This window comes from Pseudopodoces humilis, chromosome 11 (genome assembly GCF_049639895.1).
Source record: "Pseudopodoces humilis isolate 2021_Gansu_Grassland_sample_001 chromosome 11, ASM4963989v1, whole genome shotgun sequence".
In the NCBI taxonomy this organism is placed as follows: Eukaryota; Metazoa; Chordata; class Aves; order Passeriformes; family Paridae; genus Pseudopodoces; species Pseudopodoces humilis.
The window spans coordinates 3,762,437-3,783,299 of NC_142210.1; the positions used below are offsets into that span (position 1 = coordinate 3,762,437).

Below are 20,863 nucleotides of genomic sequence, written 5' to 3' on the forward strand. Positions count from 1 at the left end.
ATGTATAAATACAGGAGCATGGATACACAACCAATCTTCACAGAAATTATTAAGGTAGCCAAGTATGATTCATTGCCACCTTTTAGATGCATTAAAAACAAAACAGCATTTGCTTTTCCCTGCATTATGCCTTAATTGCCTGCTGGAACAGAAGTAAATCCCAGAGTAATCTGTATGGGGAAGGAGCACCTATTTCTGCTGTGCCTTTGTGCTGCTGTGGCTGCCTCCAGCTCAGACTGCTGCAGTATCCAGATGTGCCAGAGTCATGGGCTCTGAGCTGCATGAGATTCCCCCCATGGTTCCCTGGAGAGATCCTGTCAGTTCAGTGTGACACACGTGTAAGAGCAGGGATTCTTTCATCCCCGACTTGCACTGTGCACTTCGAACAGAGAAAATAATCTTTCAAATAAATTACCTCTCCCAAAAGGTGGAAATTGTGAGAGGTGTTTAACTCCCCTATCAGCTCCATCTGCCTTTGCGTAGTACCTTTAAAGCAACCCTTGCAAGTGGTCTTAGCCCTTCCTTCAGAGATCAGAGCCTTTGAAGAGGGGTTTGCCAAGTGATGGGAGCCTTCAAAGAGCCAGCCAAGAACAGGTCTGCAGCCCGGGGCAGGATCCAGGTGGGCTTTCTCCTGTGTGCAGACCAGCCTGGAACCTTTGCCAGGTGGGAGCTGAGATCTGAGGCATCAAGTCTGGATGTTTATTTAATGAACATGCCAGCATACAACACTTCCAGTGGAATGTGGATCGATAAGGGGGTGTAGTCCTTTGGTCTGACAAAGTGAGTGATGTGTGTAGGTGGGACTGTGTGAGAGGGAGGAGACAAGAGCTCTCTTCAGGAGGTGTTTTCAGACCTGAGCAGAAGTGTTTGGCCTTCAAAGCAAACAAGCTCCAGCTACCCTTTCTTTGTCTCAGGGGTCTAGTTTGCATTAATCCCACTCTTTGTTCCTTTATAACACCCTGAAAGCTGCCAGAACCAAGTGTTTTATTTGTTCAGACACCACCAGCAAGGATGTATCCTCCTTCTGTGAACAGTGACATGCAAACTTCTGATGCCCAGAGAGACAAAAGTCCTCAGTTCCTGAGTTCCATTCAGGAGTGTGACCATGCCTCTCAGTTGTCCCAGTTCTTGGAGCAGCAGGCAGTCAAGATGCCTGACTCAAATGTAACCTTGAAACATTTAAGTATTAGCATTTCAGCCAGGTTTCTGTAAAGCAAACTGAATAAAACCCCTGTATATATTTGAGAGGTAATGGCAAAGAATAGCAGGGCTTGTTTTGTATTAACACTCACAGTTTTGGGGTTTTTTTAATTAAGTCTGTGCTTTAATTAAGTACTATTAATAAACTGAAAATTCTTTGCTTGGTTTTCTAGTAAATAATGTGTGTTTCAGGAGGCATGTTAAATGGGAATTCCATTTGTTTTATGACCACAATTCCATTTGCAGACAGAGCCCTCCAAAGAGTGAAAATACATTTGTTGCACATCTCTTAATAGAAATACCTAACAGGCATTTACACGTCCCTGCATGTGTCACCTAAGAAGGCAGATCCTGGAGATGACACAAAGTGATTTAAATTCCATTTAAGAGTCAAAGATGAATGATGAGGGTTCATGACAGAAATGAAGTAGAATTCTGTGTGCTGTCTTGAGGAGGGAACAAACTCACAGACCAAAAGTGCATTTCAGCTCCCTTTGAAGTCAGGATATTCAAAAGCCCACACCTTTTCAGTTTTGGAAAGGACATTAATAATGTAAGAAAATAAGACTGACACAATTTATGCCTCAATGTATGTGAAAACATGCCTGATCTCCGTGCTCCCTTCCCAGTGAGGACCTCAGGAATGTAATGGGTACCATTTGAAAATAAAACAGTTTCATGCTTTATAAACACATTAATAGTCAAAATTAAAAAAAAAAAATAATTGAACACTACAATAAATTATGTCAATCAGATGTCAGGTCTCAGATTAGGAAACAAAGGAGGTATTTGGGCTGTTTCTGTTAGGTGGGAGCTCAAAAGATCTGGTGGGTTTCATAGTTCTCCTTAATATTATTCTTACTTGCTAAGTGGTAGATGTGTTCTGTTTGTGAAAAATTCCCAAAGACATGATCTTCCCAAATCTTTGCATTTTTTCATCTCTGACCATATATATACACATTTAGGTATTTAACATTTCTAGTAGCTTCTTTACTTTAAAGAGATATTTAACAGAAAATTTATACTGACAAATCAGAGTGTAGATCAATATCAGGCATATAAATGAAACAATCATAGAAGCACTTTAAATATAGATGCAGGAATTCAAACTTGTAGTGTTTATTCTGGCTAAGACTTTGGTTGATCTTTCTACTCCTCAGATTCAGTTGATTCAAGCTGATCTATAAAAACATCCCCATATTTCATTACTTGGTCGAAAGTGCATTTATCTCGGAATATTGATCATTCTTTCCATTTAGATAGGAGTAGTTTTCTGCCCTGATAGGAGCAAGGCAATATTTTATTAAGCCTGACAAGCTGCAGATCTGTAGTGGGAGGTTCAGTGTGTCCCTTCCCATGCTTTTCCTGCTCTCCTCAGCTGTAGATTTTCAAGGGCAACTCCAGGCTGGCAGTGCCCATGCTGCATCTCTGAAGCAAAATTCTTTTCATTAATCTTAATGGTTTTATTTGTTCTTTTATACCCTGACATCAGGGGACTTTTCTGCCTTTTGTTAATTTGTGATCGATTGGTGCTAATGAATAGAAAAATAAAGGAGATTTTTAAAAAAAGGAAAAAAGGGAAATAATTAAGATGACTTGGAGTTGCCCTTGAAAATCTACAGCTGAGGAGAGCAGGAAAAGCATGGGAAGAGACACACTGGAATATCAATAATAACATTAATAGTAGAGTTAACAGGTATCAGTTTTCATTAGCTGTGTATCACTTCAGTAGTTTTGTTTCAATTTCAGTCCAACTCAGTTATTAAATACTTAGTTTCTGAAAATGTTTTTCATTTTTGTATGCTTTGATAATTTCTCTTTCTTTAATAGTTTTTAAACCAAATTATTCTGATAGGAGCTGTTGAAAGTACCCTGAAATCTTTACAACTAGAATTAATTGGTCTAAGAAAATATTCATTGATATGAGCTGTTTGGAGTTTATTCATTTCAGTGACTGTACCATGTTGACTTTGTAAAAGCAGTGTTCCCTTTTTACTTTAAAGCTTTAGAAACACATAAGTATTCTATGACACTGTTTTCAAACATTTCACTCTAGTTTGAAATTAGAAACCTTGAAGTTTGTGTGTGTGTATGCATATGCATATTTATATATCTCATACATTCATATGTATAGATGTACCACTAAAAGCTGTAAAGGACTGCACCAATGAATTGTTTTTACCATCCCTCCGTCTTACAGTAATGTAAAAGTCTTCAGGTATGGGACAGAGCTGTCAAGTCTCTTCTAAGAGTAGGACAGGAGATAAATCTGTGCAGGTGAACAGCCAGTTAAATTTCAAATGAGGGTGGTTTCTGATGGAAACGGGCCAGCACTGTGGTCATGCAAGATCTCATCAGGGAACTGCAGAATAAGAAACCAAGAGATGTCTTTGATTATTGTTTCATTCCCTTTTCTTTTTCTATAGTTAGTGCATTGAGGTTTACCCTGAGAGTTCTTAAATCCTTTCTGTTTTTACAGGCTGAAGGTTCATTTACAGAGGGCTCAAATGCCATGTATGCTTGGAATGAAGCTGGCTTCATTAAGTGCTGGAATAATCGAGTGGCTGTTCAGATTCCAAAAGGGGCAGGGGATGCTGAGGTGCAGGGCAGTGATCTGCTCTGCCTGGCAGAGGGTTCTGGCTAATGGGGAGCTCCGTGCCACAGTTAACATCCTCTCTCCAGCACACAGAAAACAGGGAGATCAGACAAAATCTGATCATAAATCTTGGAAAACTCACAGTCGGATTTGTATACTTAGCTCTTTTACACCAAGAATGACACACCAACCAGAATAAAACTAACTCAAAATAACGAAAAATTTTCTTCAGTTGCTACAGGGTGACTTGCAGTGTCTGTGTTCACCTTTTTTGAGATGAAAGACATTGGCTGTGTCAGTCAACCTCCAAATAAAACACACTGCAGAGTTCTGCAAGATTCAGGTTTTTAATCACAGGAAAATCAAAGATCAAGACATGTCTTACATCTGGAAGTCTGGTGCTCAACACAGACTCACCTGTTCCTGCATTCATTTGAATGGATGTGGAGAGGAAACGGCTGAGGAGGATAAAAATAATTACTTCTATTTGTCATTACAAAGTAAAGAAGAATTTCTGATAAAATACAACAAGGCATTTCCTATGGGAACATCCGTAGCTATGAAGAAAGATACTTGGCAAATTTGCTATATAAATGTATTTCAGGAATTGGTTTGATGAATTTGTATTGCTGGGATATTTCTCAAGAGAAAAAAAAAAATGGTTGAAAGATAGAACTTTCCTCACCAGATTTTCTGAGTGATTTAATGGACATCCACCCTTCTGTTTGACATGTTAAATAAACCATATTGTGTAATAAATTGCAGGGCTCAAGGTTTTCTAACAAAATATTCTACCCATATTTTCTTTAAAATATCAAATCTTAGGGATGTTTCCTGAACAGCCTGTGAAAATCTGTCTTTTAAAGTGAAAGAAAATGTCTAAGTCATATAAACATTAAGCAGAAGAATAAAACATGTACTAGACAGTGAGTAAACAGTTTGGAAAGACTGTGGTTAGGTACATGCTTATTTGCATAATATATTTACTTGAGCAGGTACACAAGAAATTCCAGCAGGTTTTTCTAGTGGACAGTTTTATAAACTATCCAACTGAATAGTTCATACTGAAGAAACAATTATTTTATAAGGTACACAAACTCTCATTTTAAATCAATCAGCATGAGGCTGCACTATCATTTCAATTAGTGAGCTTATAAGGACAAGGAAGTGTTTCCCAGTCCTTCACCTCCAGTTTGTTTCAAAGTACACAATTGTAGGAAATCCCTTCTGCTTTGCCCAGCTTTCTGAAGAAGTAATGCTCTTCTGATAGGGAGCTGAGGTCCCAGAAAGAAGGTGCTCATCTCCTTTATTCTATGAGTGATCACACACGGTCCTTTACAAATACAGCTGCAGAAGAATGGTCATTTAATGTTCCAAATTAACTCCCTGCACACTGAGCTGTAACATCACATCAGCATCTGTAGTAGAGACATCCAAGTTGTGATACAGCTCTGATAGCTGAGGATCAGCTTCCTTACCAAATTACACCATGCCACAGCCACTACTGCTGACACTTGGAAGAGAGGTGATGCTCCAATCTCAAAAGCAGAAAAACTGGTCCAGAGCAAGGAAGTCTGGTTGACTGAGTTTCTTCCTTCACTACCAGCCACCAGCTGTCAGAATTCTGCAGCTTGCTCAGGGAGACTCTGTGACCATTTTTGAGCAGGGCTATGCAGGCTGAGGTTCAAGATGCAAGATTTATGTGGAGGTTGCATGTGCAGCAGTATTCTTACAGACAAAACACTGCTTTGGTAGATGATGGTGATTCTTTGCAGTGTATCACCTGTAAATTCAACTGTGGGGGTGTGTATCAATGTCTTGTTTTCCCATATGCAGTATATTCTCCTTCCATCCTGCCTTAATTACTACTTCCACACTGTGTCTGTTGGCACTGCAGAGACAGAATGTATTGATTTTACAGATAGGGGAAAAAGATGTGTGAAGGAACTGCTGAAGAATAAATGTAGAAGATGAAACACAGAGTATCAAAGAAAAAAGCCCTGATACGTAATATGAATATTTTATAGCTTTATTTAAAATTTTCAGAAGAGGTTGTGGAGATATTGGAGACCTATCTGCAACCTGCACACCTTCACTTAGTGGTCAGGAATATCAAACCCCTTCCCAGAGATGTTTTGATTATTTCCAGGGAAGCAGTGCTTAGGCTGAGTAAAGCCAGCACGTGGCAAATACGTCCTAATACTGAGCCTATTACTGAAGTAGAATAAATAATGCTACAAGATACAGCAATTCACATGATTGAATGGATTTGATTAGTCAGTGTTTGCACTTTTCCCCAAAATGAATATCAGACTGTACTGTAGCACAAAGCCACTTTCAAGTGCTTACCTGTTGATTCCCACAAAAGCAGACTTCTGCCATAAAACCACATATTCACAGCAGAAACAGGTTTTTGTTCATTACATTAAAAAACAGAAAGGCACCAGGTAACCCAGGTACCCAGTGAAACAATGCCATCCTTTACACTGAATATCTGCATACTGAATTACACACTTGATTTCTACACCAGGACATTTTTAGCAGTGTTTTCTTCTATTCCTGGTGGTATAAAGATAATTAATAAATAAATAAATCAATAAATCAACCAGAAGTGCTTATAGACAATGAGAAAAAGAGCTCCAAAACTCAGCTGTGTAACTTCTTTTCCTATACCACTTAATCAGCTTTGCAGGTAGCTCAGATACTGAAATTTAAGGCTAAGATTTATTAGAAGAAATCAAAAGGAAGCAGCAGTTATAGCAACAGCAAAGCCCCAAGTCATTTGGTCCTTTTCTTCTTTTAAACTAACATGCCCCAATTACAGACATCTGTGTATGAGAACTGGCATTAGCAAAACAATCAGGATAATAAATCAGTTTCTAAAGTAATAGATAAAAGCTCATTCAATATCTTGAAAGATTCCATTTCAGACAATTTTGTGCCCCAAAGCAGGAGAGGAGGAAGGCTCTCTGTGCTCACTTGTGAATTGCCTCCATGCAAAACTCAACAGTCTCTGGCAGAATGACTCAGCTGCCTAAAATGCTTAATTTTTGTTAAATTTACATATGTAAGTATACAGCATCTTTTTTTGAAAAATTGCAAATATATGTAACTTCTAAAATTTGGTATGAAATCCACTGCCAACCAGTTCCAAATTTTTATCTTTTTTAGGCTTCCTTGTTGCAGTGGCACTATTCCTTAGGTCCTCATTCTAAGTATAATGAAACAGTCTTTCAGAACCTTCCTTTTAGCTCCCTGTTTGTAAACAGTGCAGTTCTTTCTCTCAGTACCATAAAAATACATTCAAAATACATAATAAAATATTTTCTTGTCCCAAAATTACAAAAGTATTGTAATCAACAGATAAAGAGCAATGCCAAACTTCATAAATTTTTTAAAAGCTCTTTCAGAAGGATTTTTTTAGAGATGGAGAGAAAAATATGGTATCTTTTTTAACTCAAAGCAATACCCCTCTCCCCATCCAATTGTCATCTATTTTCAGTGCTCTGAGCCAGGGTAGTGGGGGCCAGGCTTTGAAGCAGAGCCACAAAGCATTTGGCTGCTTTCAGAACAGGGCAGGAGGGTTGACTAGGGGTCTGTGGCTGAGTGAATAATGCTAATGCCATCGAGATTCCCTGCATTTATTGCCTTCTTTAGTGAGGGGATATAAAAATACAGAGTTGTCCACTTTGAAAAGCCTGTCTGTGGTCTGTCTTCTCCCTTGGCACTGTGGGGCTGCTGTTTTTCCCTAAGGCTGCCTCCCTCCAGGCCAAGCAAGCCCAGTTTCCCAAGCCTTTCCTCCTGTGGCCAGAGCTGGCCCTTCTGCTGGTTCTCCATCAGATTCAGTCCAGTTCATCTAAATACTCCTTGCATTCAGGGGCCCAAAGCAGGCCCAGTGTTTTAGGATGGGGGTGATGGTTTCAGAACTTGTTAAGATGCTACAAAAGGCATCAAGAAGTGACTTGCGGTGACATCCTCTTTGTTTTAAATTTGGATTAAGATGCTTTCTTCAGAAAAGTGGTCAGACCACTTTTGGTAACTGAACGAGTGGTTCAGACCACTCAGGCAGAAGGATTTTTGTCTCATAGCTGCAATAAGTGGTGCTATTTGCAGTGAGCAGAGCACTTTCTTTGCTTTCCTTTCCTCCTTCCTGCTCTTGCTGAGGATGTTTGAGCGTGCTCTGAGAGTACTTCCTCAGCAAAGTCCTGGGAAGCAGAAGATGGAAGCCACACTTGCCTTGTGGGCCCTGAGGGGACACTCAGGTGTGCTCTGAGCAGCACTGAGGGGATGCAGAGCTGTTCTGCTCAGGCTCCCTGGGATGTGCAGACTGAGATGTGCAGACTGAGATGTGCAGAGCTGTTCTCCTGCTCAGGCTCCCTGGGATGTGCAGAGCTGTTCTCCTGCTCAGGCTCCCTGGGATGTGCAGAGCTGTTCTCCTGCTCAGGCTCCCTGGGATGCTGAGGGGCACCAGAGGGAGGTGCAGGTTGCTCAGCAGAGGCCTGTGGTGAGCATCAACAGCTCTTCACTGGCTTCTCAAGGAGCACAGGCTGCCTTGGTGTGTGCAGCCATGCAGGTGGATGACCCACAGTCTAGGAGTGGCCCCAGCTGACCCAGGGGAGGCTTCCAGAGCTGGAAATTGCCAATTCTCCCAGGCACATGCCAGGCCTGTGTAGACAAAGCTGAAAAATGGGGTATCTTGTAGACCACCAAAGTCTGGTTCTAAGCACCACATGCTTCTCAGACCAAGAACTTTGGTTTCACTCTTCTCCTGAGAATTCCAATATAAAGCACAAAAAACTGACATCTTTCATTAGAAGATGCCAAGAGCCTAGGACACATAGATTTATATAAAGGCTGTTTTCAGCTATTTCATAAAAGCATATTCCAGTGCAATGGCTTGTACTTAGCACGAGGACTTTAGGCTGTTTAATTCACTGTGGTTCCATTAATACTTTTTAGAGGCAGACTGGCATGATAAAGTGATTAGAACAAGCCATCCAGCAGTTTTGGAAAGCTCACCTTCCTCATCTGTAATTTTATCTCATTAGAATAGCTTTATAAATTAGATTTTAAAAATAAATTTCCAACTTGACAGTATTAAAATTTCTTCATTTGCCAGTGTAGTATATTTTACAATTTTCTTTTCCTGGCTTCACTGCTTCATATTGCATTCCATTGCCACAATGGAATACGTGCAGGGAAAAAAATTGTCTTCCTGTGTTAAGAAGGCGAAGAAGGTGTCTGAAACAGCAGCGTAAGAAATTGCACACCACAATTATTCAGTTCATTATTTTGTTGCTTGTGAACTGGCCACCTGCTGCTGAATGACTGGGACATATCCCAGAGTTTGGAATTAATTTTTTGCTTCATTGTAAAACAATTGTTTTTACACTTTGGCCCAGAACAGATACTGAAAGGTGGTTTGGAGGAATCAATGTGTCTGTGTCCCTAAACTGAAGCAAAATCGGGTGACAATTAAGATGACAAACAAATGCTGTTGAAATCTCAGAACAAATGAGCTGAGCCTTTAAGTGTGTAAATTCCCTTCCAAACAACGTTTGATGTGTTCATGTGTTGAAATTTAAGGAAACGCAGGTTAGTGAGGGTTCGAGGGCATCACCAAGTGGTCTCCACTTGCAATAACTTAGGTTCCAGAATATACATGAAAAAATAAAAGTTACTGAATACTTTGTGTGGACATGCACAGTTGGACATCTGCTTTTCTCTTGGAAGCACTTAGCCTAGTTGCAGGAGCCCTGAATTGTGGAATTTATGAATGTGTTTCCAGGAAGCATTTTATTGGAAAAATGTAACTGACTGTCTCGGTTCTAGAAGACAGGTGTCTGCTAGGGAGAGCAGGAGCCTCCCTTGGGATGAAAGGATGTAGACCCCCTCCCTCCGAATTATTATAAATTTGAAATCAAGGGGCTTTCAGGCAGAGATCTGGGGATAGGAATAACAGTTCTTTACTAGTATAACCAGGCAAACAAACAACAATAACTACAGCAATAACAAGAACACAGAACCAGGGACCCCGGGACAGCTCTCTCGGCTGAGATGGGATGGAGGAGAGGTTTTGTTTTCACAAACCCCTCGGGCAGTCCCGGTGCTCCTGCAGGGCTCTGAGGAACAGTCAGCTGGAACAGCAGGGATGAGCTGAGATCCTGGGCTGGTGGCTGAGGTGGAACAGCAGGGATGAGCTGAGATCCTGGGCTGGTGGATGAGGTGGAACAGCAGGGATGAGCTGAGATCCTGGGCTGGTGGATGAGGTGGATCAGCAGGGACGAGCTGAGATCCTGGGCTGGTGGCTGAGGTGTATCAGCAGCTCCACAGCGGTGCCTGGCACTGCCACACGTCCTGGCAGGACAGGGGGTGCGAGGCCACCAACCAAGAGGGGAGAAGGAGAAGAAGCAGCAGCTCTGTCTGGGTGATGGTGAAATTCCCTTCTCTCCACCGCAGCAGCTCCGCGCCCCAGCACACGAACGTCCTTCCCAGAAGCCGAAGAAAAGCCAGCTAAAAACTGTCCCCACCCTCCTTTCCTGCCCCCTTCCCCCTCCCCTGGGCCCGGCTACTCTTTGTCCCTTATCAATCACCCCTAAGTACCGGTAGTTAGGTTGTCCCAGCACATAATGGGTAAAAATTCCCCGGGCAGGCCAGAACGACAAAACAAAAAAAAAAGGACACCTAACCCTCAACACTGACTAATTGAGTAATTACACTAGCTACACATTATCGTGCTCCTTGTGTCTGTAATGCCCCAAAATGTTTGGGTTTGTTGTGTCAAAGTTAAATATGCTTTAATTAAATATGAGGATCACTCATTGGGGTACACCTGAGGCATCCCGCCTGATGCAGTTCAGGGCTGCAAAACAGAAATAGTGTGGAACAGCTCTCCACAAAGTGCCAGGTATTCATCCTGTAGGTTTGGCCATGCAAGGTCCCTCAAAACCAGGTTTTGTTTTCTATGAAATGTCAGCTGCATGTGGCTGTGATGCATCACACGTTAATGAGCAGGTCAGGGGCTTGGCAAGCTGCTTTTCCTTGGAAGGCAGGGCTGCATAATACTGTTGGTGCTTGGTGTTTGTTCAGCAAAGTTTTCAGTCTTCCAATTTATTTACTTTCAATTTTGGTGTCAGCTCATTTAACCTTCAGAAAACATTTGTGCTGTCTGCTGTTTACGAAAGGAAGGTTCCCTCCAGCAGCCCCTTGCTGCATTTATCTCTTGCTGTGGAGCTATGATGTCTGCAGTAATAAATGTATCCGTTTGAAATAGGGGTGATTAAGTGCTTGTTGAAATGTCTTCTGGAAGAAAACATTAGTTTTTGCTTTCAAAGGGCAGATACTGCACCAGCTAGTACTTAACCTGGCCAAGGACAGTGTTATGTTTAAACATCATTTTCTGCTTGCTTCTGTGAAACAGCAAGGATATCTGCATTCAAGCACTTCCATTTCTTAACACCTCAAAACAAGGATCTCCCCAGAACTGAAAGTACCATTGTTGTAACTATTGTTTTGATTTTTAAAACAGCCCACTCATCCTACCAGTTTGCTGTGATTCATTCCTTTAAACTTTCAAATCTGCAAGATACAACAACAGAAAAAAATAATTGGGCCAACATTGGTATTTGCACACCAGACTTCTGTCTCTAGAGACATGGGTTCACCCAGCTGTACATTTCTGAACTAAAGCTGAGTTTGGCCATCCTGGATGTCCCTAGTTGTCCAGCTCAGAAATTCATATGTGATTTGACCCTAATGTTGTCATCCTTTACATGCTGAAGGTATGTTGTAACTGTGGCCATTGCTTTTCAAAGCTGGTGGGTATCAGGAAAACCATGAAGATCCTCATTTTCCCACCATCTGGGAAAAAGCTCAGGGCCAAAAGATGAAGGGTAGAGAAGAGGTGAGTTCCCTGCCCAAACCTGTAGACTGCTGGTCCCTCTGTGTTACACAGAGCGTGGCCCAGGTCCTTTCAGCACCTTGGAGATCCTGGCAGGTTGCACAGGACTTTCTAAGTACTGGTGGGATGAGTTAATAATGGCAATCATTGGTAATAGCTCTTCAATCCAGTGACTGAGGACTGTATATTTTCTTAATCTGAACCTAATAGGTATCCCCAGTATCTACACCAGTACATCCTGTGTGTATTTTACATGAAATGTGTTTTCAAAGCTATATACAAACATTAAGAAACTAATATTATGTATTAGCAAATGTGAAAATACAGGTCAAATACCAAATTGTCTGATTTTTCTATTTTCTATTCATGTCTTGTTTTCAGGGTGTGTTTTCTATTTATCATCTGTATTTTCAAAATGTGCCAAGAGTATTTATTAACATTGTTTTGGCTTTCATTAATGTTAGAGATGTAGAAATTGCAGTAACGTTATTTACTAGAAGTGAAATTTGGAAACAACACAGTTTAAAAATCATATGGGATCTAAAATTCAGTCACTTTAAGAGCCAACTAATACTCTGCTTTGTCTCCCAGATCTGTGACAAGGAGTGGCACTACTACGTGGTCAAGGTGGAGTTCCCCGTGGTGACGCTATACATGGACGGGACCACCTATGAGCCATACCTGGTGACCAACGACTGGCCCATCCACCCCTCCCACATCGCCATGCAGCTCACAGTGGGGGCTTGCTGGCAAGGTAAAACCACACCAGATAACAAACAACACAGTCAGGAGCTCAGGCCAAGAAAGAATCTTGTCTCGCTGATTGCATAGGAAATAAACTGCTAAAAGATCGATGGTATAAAATCAGATGTAAATCCAGAGTTGTTAATGAATCAAGTCCAAGGATAAAATGGACAGGACATTAACAGGCTTTGCATTTTCATCACCTGAAGAGGTACTGCATACAGTTTGTCTACACAGTGTGAAAGATTGTTGTCTTTATCTTTTATCTTCACTTCTTTTAATTTTTTTCCCTTATCCTCCAACCTTAAGTAAACAATCTAGGTATTAAAGAACTCCAACTATCTCTTTTCAGTCCCTCCCTCAGATTTCTTTTAGAATCCATGGCCCGGTCCTGAGCTCACATTGGATGTATCTCACCAGCAATTCCAGTAATTTACTAGATTCACTCTGTTATACATCAGAGGTAAAAGTGAGAGTAAAATAAATCCAAAAGTCAAAACCCCTGTGCCATACCTGTACAGGCGTTTGCTTAAATATTACCTTTCTCTGTTTCCTACCCTTCATAATCCCATACTTCTCATTAATTTTACCTGGTCCTTACACCACTTTCTTTATCTGTTCTCTGCCTTACACCTGAAGTGCTCGCCTTTCTCCGCTTGTCTGTTTTTGTAAAGTTGTCTCCATTACCTCTCCATGTTGATTTTCTGTTTACACTGTCTTTTTTCCAGTGAAGTGAACTATAATTAGGAAAAAATGCTTTAACACAGATTGTGTTTCTTCCCCACTCTTTCATGTGGTCTCACTTTCTCCATTAATAGCTTGTTTGCCAATTTGATCTGTGCTTATTTGTAAAATTTGGGCATGGCAGGGCTGCTCAGTGTAAATAGTACTTGAAGCAAATCCAGCTGTTAGATTATGAGTGGGGTAAAGATCCAGTCTTTACTCTGATGACAACATGCAGAATGAAGCCACACTAACCCTAAAAACAAAATTTGGTAAGTTTACAATATTTATAATTATTGGAGGTGTGATAAGCAGGTTGGCATCCCACTAATCCCATATACTTGGAAAAGTATAGGTTGTTTCTTGCCTGGCTAGTGTTTGCATGGGCTGATTTTTTTTGTTGTGCAGTATTGGTGAAGTACTTTTAGATCAAAGTTCTGGAGTTAGCAAATGCCAATGTCATTTGTAAATTTAATTCTTTCCAGAGATGAGCAAATGCCATAGAGGCTCAACAATGATGACCTTGTTCCCTTTGCACCTCTGTCTGAGGAGGAATTAAGGCAAAACTGCTCCCATAGGCTCACATTACATCCAGACAACAGAGTATATTTCATATTTAAGCTGTTAAATAAAAAGTTGCGATCATTTTCAAGCATTTTTATTTTTGCCTGGGCTAATTTGATGGCTTAATTAGCCATTCAGGATAAGATTCTTTTTCTGTTTTGGTGAAACACCTGATTTAAACTACTGAAATCGTACCTATAGCTGCCATTAATATTTACAGCAATATTATGTTATTGCTCTTTTAATACTAAGAGAATTGGAGTGCCTCAAAAGTAGAAAAAAATTTTCCACCTTGTAAAAATGCTAAGATTTAGTAATACAGTGTGCTAAAGAATCTGATAAACTATCATGTGTCAAGCAAAAAGATAAACTTCTAATGGTTATGTGAAACAAGGTTTCAAGATACTGCTTTTGACAAAGCTTATCGTTTGGTACATTTGTTTTGAACCCCTCATTCTGTCTGAAATGAATGGTGTGGAAAGTTACTTTGTTAATAAAATTCAGCACTGTATTTCAGTCTGTGAAATAGTAATTAATCAACATAGAAAACCAATCCATTCTAGTCAAAACATTAATTTTCAAAGTTTTTATATTTCAAGAAAAAGGGGCTCTATCAAATAAATATTTTAACTACAAATACTTTCTGTGAAACTGTTAATAAGTCTACTTAGGCTAATACATTTTAGCCGGTAACAATAGTTTAAACCTCTGTATTTTCAAAGCACTATAAAGCTGCTTTACAATATTCTATGATTTATTTCAGTAAAATATAAAGTGATTTTGGTGTCATAAGGCATTCGGGCGTGTCCTTGTTAAAAGGATATGAAGAGTTCCCAGCTCTGGTTTGCTACTACTTCCTTTCTTTTCATCAAAGCTCTGCTCTAACCTCTTCCTTCAGAAAGGGCAAGACCTTCTTTTCCATCTTTACTAAACCACTTTAATGTTCTGAGTACACAGCATGCATTTGTCAAAGTCAAATTATTTGAAAAACAGTCTCAGACAAGTGAATGAATCAGAAGAAATAACATTACTTTTTTTCTTCCCACACTGACTGATTTGCTGACAGCCAAAAGTCGTCGTGGCTGTGGGGTAGCTGAAGGACTGGCAGGGAGCAGGAAGAGAGTGTTTAGAGGACAGTGAAAAATCAAGAACAAGAATTGCAATTAATGGTCTGTTAGCACCAGTAGGAAAATCTGGCACTGCCATGAGGGATTTACCCTCTTGTAGATGAAAATGTTCAGTTCTGGTTTGGAAACTGGGAATTGTTCTGCTGCTTCTTTAGGAGCCTGAGTGTCCCCTGTGATACAAGTGAGCCCTGATCTTTCCATCACTTCCACTGGTCCTCATCCTGGTGTTCTGCAGCAAGCACCGTGCCTGCACCTTCTCTCTGTCTTTCTCAGAGTTGTATCCCACAGGAATCTTGGACGTGGAAAATTCTTCAAGATTATTATTGCCTATTATTAATATTTCAGTGACTGAGTAACTGTTTTCTGACTTTTATAGCCTTGTTTATAGCATCCATTATGAAAAGTTAGGTTGCTTTTTTATTTCTACCTTCAGCTGCTCAAGTGAAATATAAGAGCAGTTTAAGATCAGTGCTGTTCTCCTGACCATAACAGGAAAACAAACCAAATGTGCAGTTCTTCAGGCTTATGTGACAAATCCCAGCTTTAGCCTATGATGTGCTCACTGTGCCTTGGTTTGTCTGTGCCATAAGCAAATCTCTCCTACATCTTTACACTTTCCCTGGTAATGTAAAAATCTCGCCTGATTTGATTGTTCCTGATTTTATGCAAATTTTTTTTAAAATAATGTGAATCAAGTGCTGGGACTCTCTAAAAAGGAGGGAAAGTCAGCCTCTTCCTGAAGGGCAGATTCTTGGAGACAAGCAGGAAGTGAAGATGGTTGAAAGAGCAGAAAGCCAGCCTTTAAAAGTGATAGAAGAGACCCTTCCCAGGGACTGTCAGGCACTGGGTGAAGTTTACTGCAGCCCAGGATATGGCCAAATTACTTAAAACCAAGCCTGGGGAATGGTTCCCAGCTCTAATGACACTCTGTGCATGAGGAAAGTTGCATGATTTGTTCTGGCATTATCAATATGAGCTTTATCTACTAAAAATTAGGTATGCTATATGTTACTGTGGTATAGTTTTCCTTTTTTAATCTAAAAACCTTGGTTCTTCCTTCAGGGATCTTACTAAAAGGAGGATCTAAGCAGAGCTACCTCATTGATTTAGGGTCCTTTACAAAGGTCAGCCTAGAGAGAATTCTTTTTTGTGCAGTTGATGTTCAGTACTGCTATACTTGAGTGGAGGTGGTTTATTTGAGGTTGGGAGTTTAAGCATTATCTTTAGTCTAAAGTGCTGATGTTGGTTTGGTTACATGTCACCCAGGAGCAGTGACAGGTAGCACCTAATCCCAGCAAAGTGCCTCATGCATGGCAAATCCCAGTTTACTCCTTAGCTGGGATTTCAGTGCCATGAGGCCTAGGAAAAGCTAATGCTGACACCAGAGCTAAGCAAACTGGGCTCTTAGTGAGGGCAGAAACAAACACCTGGTACAGCTGTTCCTGGAATCAGCCCTTTCTGTACCCTGGTGAAGTTTGACAGCTTTCTCTGCAGGTACATAGGGTTAATTATAAACCCTATTAAGTTAAGCCCTGTTAAGTTAATCTTAATATTTTTAAAATTTCGTTCACATCACTGGTCTCACTGATGATTGCCAAGGGTGTGATTTTGATGTAGGTCACATTATTTAAGGCCAAAGTGCTGCTCTATCTCTAATGGTGAAAGAAATTTTCAGGCAGAATTACTCTCTCAGGTATCTAAAGAACAATATTGACTTGTTTGTACATCTGCCTCTTATCTAGAGCAAAAGAATCACAAAGACAACAGCAGGGAAGTGGCCCTGTGTCTGAACTGCTTCTTCCCTGAATGGGCATTAAAGCAGTCATGGTCCATTGGGACAGGACTCCCCAAGCCTCAGCTTTGGTTCTCATTACTACTCCTATTCTTCTTTAGCATAAAAATACTTTTAGATTTTCCCTTTTACCTTAAGAGTCTCAAGATATTTTCAAATAATAAAGAGTTGCAGCAAGGTGGGAGAGTCACCTGTACTCTGTGGGGATAAAGTGCAGTAGATGATTCTTCCTCAAGTCACTTGAGGAAGTGCATCACATCAAGAATAGAATTGGAATTCATAATCTTTTGTTCTTATTCTTCCTTTTAGGTTTTAACATCCTGTTTCACTCTCCTGAGCAATGCAAACAAATCATTAGCTTGTCCTGGAGAGCACTTTACAAGAGCTTAGCCCAGGAAATTCTTCTCTGTGTTCATTATTTCTGATTCAGTTTATCTGAGCACATAGAAAAAGGACCCTTTCACAGAGTAAGAAACTTCTTCCACTAAACCAAGGTTTATAGGTTCCCACACTCATCCCCTTTTTGCTATACATTCAGGGGCAAAAGCAGACAGAGGAAGGGAGCAAGTTACATGATTTGGTAGTCTAATGTTTTCTTTCAAAGGCAGAAGACAGACTTCCTTGTGGTTGCTCTGAAAAGATAAGGTCTTGAGTTCATACAAGGCATTTTGGGAGGGAAGGAGTTTGTGTGGCCCCTAAAGCTCTGTCAGGAAAGTGGTGACACAAGTGAATGACTTGTCACAAGGTTTTGCTGTAGCTTACCATGGCTGTAAGTCACTGTTTTTAATAGTTCCACCCCTTCAGCAGTGCTGGAGACTCACAGTGCAATTCTGCTGGACACTGCATAGAGAGGGTCTTTGGGAGAAGCCTGTCAACAGCTACTTGATTATCATGGATACAGCAGAAGGCTATTGTAGTTCCTGTTTTCTAAGGAATTGATGTTTCCTATTCTATTTTTAATTTGTATTCTCCTGTCATTTTCTTTCCTTAACCTATGCTGGAGAGATCAGGTTTTCTGTAAAGCCCTTCTGTGGAACAACCTCACATCCTCACATGCCAGTCCTCTCTCTGCTGACACAGAAATCACCCAGTCAGTCAGGGAACTGACTAATGATTCAAGGCAAGAAGCACCTTCTTAGGTTAAAAGACCTAAGAGTTAAATCAGGAGCTGATTGCCAGGTAACAGTTCTTAACCCTCCTAAATTGTTGTTCAATCAGTCTTCAATGGTTTATAATGGTTTATAATAAAAGATATGTTTTCCTCCATGTTTATAAGAAGTTGTCCCCACTGAGCTGCCCCAAAAGCAGAGACATCTGCAATACTCTAAGCTAAAATTAAGTAGGTTGCACTTCTCCATTTGATCTGGTGCATTTGAAACTTCAGGCAGGAGCTGTAACAGTGCCTGTGGTTATTTGGGTTTGTTCCAAGCAGTGGTATTGTAAAGTCTTGCTTGCATTGATGGCTCCCCTCTGAGGGGTCTGTGGGGTCTCCTGCAGGTCCTGCTGGATGAGTCCCTTCCTGGCTGTGCTCCCTGCTGGGCTTGCTGTGAGCTCAGCCCCAGCTGGGAGTGGCACAGGAGGGAGCCAGAAGTGACAAGGGCTCAGAGGCTTGTAGGCTTCTTGTGGGAGGGGGATACCCTGGCCCCAGTGTAGGAGACACCTTTAGGCTGCAGCTGTTATCATGGGACACTGCCCCTCAGCATACCCTTATCTAGTTATCCAGATAATTCCACCAGCAAAAGAGGTCAGAACCAGCACAAAAGAATCTGAGTCCAGAAAAGTTACTGTTTCAGCAAGTGAAAGGTGTGATGCATGCTACTTCAACAATGACTAAGAAGTGAACAGCATTAAAGTGAATAATTATGGATGTCATGGTTCCTGTGGATACCTCCACAGTCTGTTGACACCATTTTCCCTTTACAAAGGTTGAATTAATGCCAAAAGCCACCATCCTTCCTCCTGGATTTGCCAGACTTTGGGAATGTTTGTGCGTGCTGGGTCAGGTGTGAAAAGTAAGGTACAATTTTATCGGCAAGATCTGGGCAATCCTGTGGCCTGTGTTCCCTCACAGCTGTGATGGCAACCACAACATTTACATTTAAGGAAGAGAAAAAAATCAGTAGCTTCAAAGATTTTTCATGGAAGGAATTGCAGTAAGAATAGCTGGTGGCCAAACTATAGTGTAGTTTCAGTCTTTGTTGTGTTACAGACATTAACTTAATTCCCTGACAGGAGGGAAGGTTCTGTTTTCCTCTCTTGGCCCTATCATTCATCAGCCTTAAATACTTAACTGTCCCCCAAGAATTAGCACTCACAGTATGTTAACCCATAAACAATAAACACAGTGCTGAGTGAAACACAGATACAACATAGTTGAGGCCTAGGTTTTCTCATTCTCTCAGAACTTACCAACATCTCCATGGAGATGAGCTGTATCTGAGCAGTATCTCACTTGTAGGAAAGGGCAAAAAGACCCTGACATCAAAGAAGTCCCGTGAACCTTGCTGAGGCAATCCAGGTTAACTGGGTATGCTGATCTCTGGAGAGAATGTGGAGATGCTGTGTTACAGAACTGTTACAAATTTTTGTATTCTTGGATTACCTCAAGACCATTGTCACTGGAGCTCCACTTTGTTCTCTGTGTAATCTATTTGGGTCTTCTTCATTATCCCTAAAACACTGTTGCTTGGGCTCAGTTTGGTGTCATAACAAAGAGCTCAAATTGTCTTAAAGCAGTAAGGGCTGTTAGGAGCAACTGATTTCTTTTCTCAGTTGTTTCTTAGCAGGTGGTAATGTCAGTGCTGAGTCAAATCCAGGCAGTGGAACTGAGCATCCTCCTGCCCAGTAAAGCCACTGACTCTGAGGTGCCTGGGGAGCATGAAATGAATCATGCTCAGGGTCAAATGATCTCTATTTGAAAAATCAGTATTTAGAAGAATTTCAATAATATTCTGTAAAATGTTACTATCAGCATTAGGTACAGTTATCCATTGTGCTTACACATGCAATGGAATTGTCGTGTTCATTCTGGATTAAATATATTTATAGTCATCTAGTCTTGGGAGCCCAGAATTTTAGAGTGTCTAGAATTTGGAGATTGGCCATCCCGGGCTAAATTTCCACCCACTGAGAAGCTGAAGTCAAATACTCAAAGAATATCAGATTGCAGAAGTAGAAGGAAACACAGCTTTCAAACACACTAATACAGTAGAACCAAGTATGAATAAAACATTTTATCAGAGCTAGAAAGCAGGATTGTAGGAAACTGGCTTTAGGTGATTCCTTTAATTTTAGTGAGAATTTTGGGTTTTGCTTCCCAGTTTTATTGCATTTGATTTTGTCCATTTGCAATCTAATAATTACTGAGCATCAGCAGCTAACATACCCCACTGAGCTGAGAAGATTCTGAAATGCTGAGAAAAAAGAATATCAAAATGACAGCATGCTGCTATTACAAGCAACTATAAGAAGAGTCAGATATAGTGACTTCTGTTTACCTTCAAGTTCAGAATTGGCAGGTATATCATTTTGTCTTTAACACTGGTAAGAGTTGCTTATGGAAGGCTTATTTAGCAATCTGGTACAAGATGGTATTCCCTCTTTAAGTGCTCTTGTTTTTTTCATGTGATTACAAGCTGGGGTTCTCCTTGCCCTGGATGAACAGGCACCTCCTGTTTTACACATACAGTGACAAGAACACTACATTAGGGCTAGTACTTCAGCAAGATGAGTTTCAGGAAGAGCAACGGGGATGGTCATAGTGTACAGTGTTCGGTGGAAGATGTAAAGAGAAGTCCTTGTTTAGCCTGGCAAAGGAAAATGATACAGCTCTATTTTACCACTCACATTTCCTATTGGGAATAAATGTACACCTCAAGGGTCAGTGGTCAGTGGAGGGGATTGCTTGGGGAGCCTCTGTCTTCAGGAGAGTTTGGAAAGCTCAGGCAATATTCTCAAGAACAGATTAGGTACAAAGCTATTTGTCTTGGTGCTGGGGACAGAGTGCCTCATCCCTCCATGTCCCTGCAGACTGCTCTCAGTTGTTCATGTCTCAGCCTGGATCACCCTGTCATCACCATGGCCATGGCTCTGCAGATTTTCTCTACTCACACAGTATGACACTGGCTACTCCAAGCTATTTTTCACTCACATTTTCTTGAAATACTTGGGGTTTTTTGTTTAAATAACATTTGACAGCCTTTTACAAGCAAAGATTA

At 40.8% G+C, this 20,863-nt stretch overlaps 1 protein-coding gene across 3 annotated transcripts in view; it reads left to right on the forward strand.

Moving 5' to 3' along the window:
• CLSTN2 (calsyntenin 2) overlaps nucleotides 1–20,863 on the forward strand; it is a 300,445-nt gene that overhangs the window by 264,533 nt on the left and 15,049 nt on the right. For all 3 annotated transcript variants that reach the window (XM_088060824.1, XM_088060825.1, XM_005529580.3), the window contains exon 9: nucleotides 12,288–12,450. In XM_088060824.1, the coding sequence (XP_087916950.1) occupies nucleotides 12,288–12,450 (163 nt within the window). The remainder of the gene's footprint in view (nucleotides 1–12,287; nucleotides 12,451–20,863) is intronic.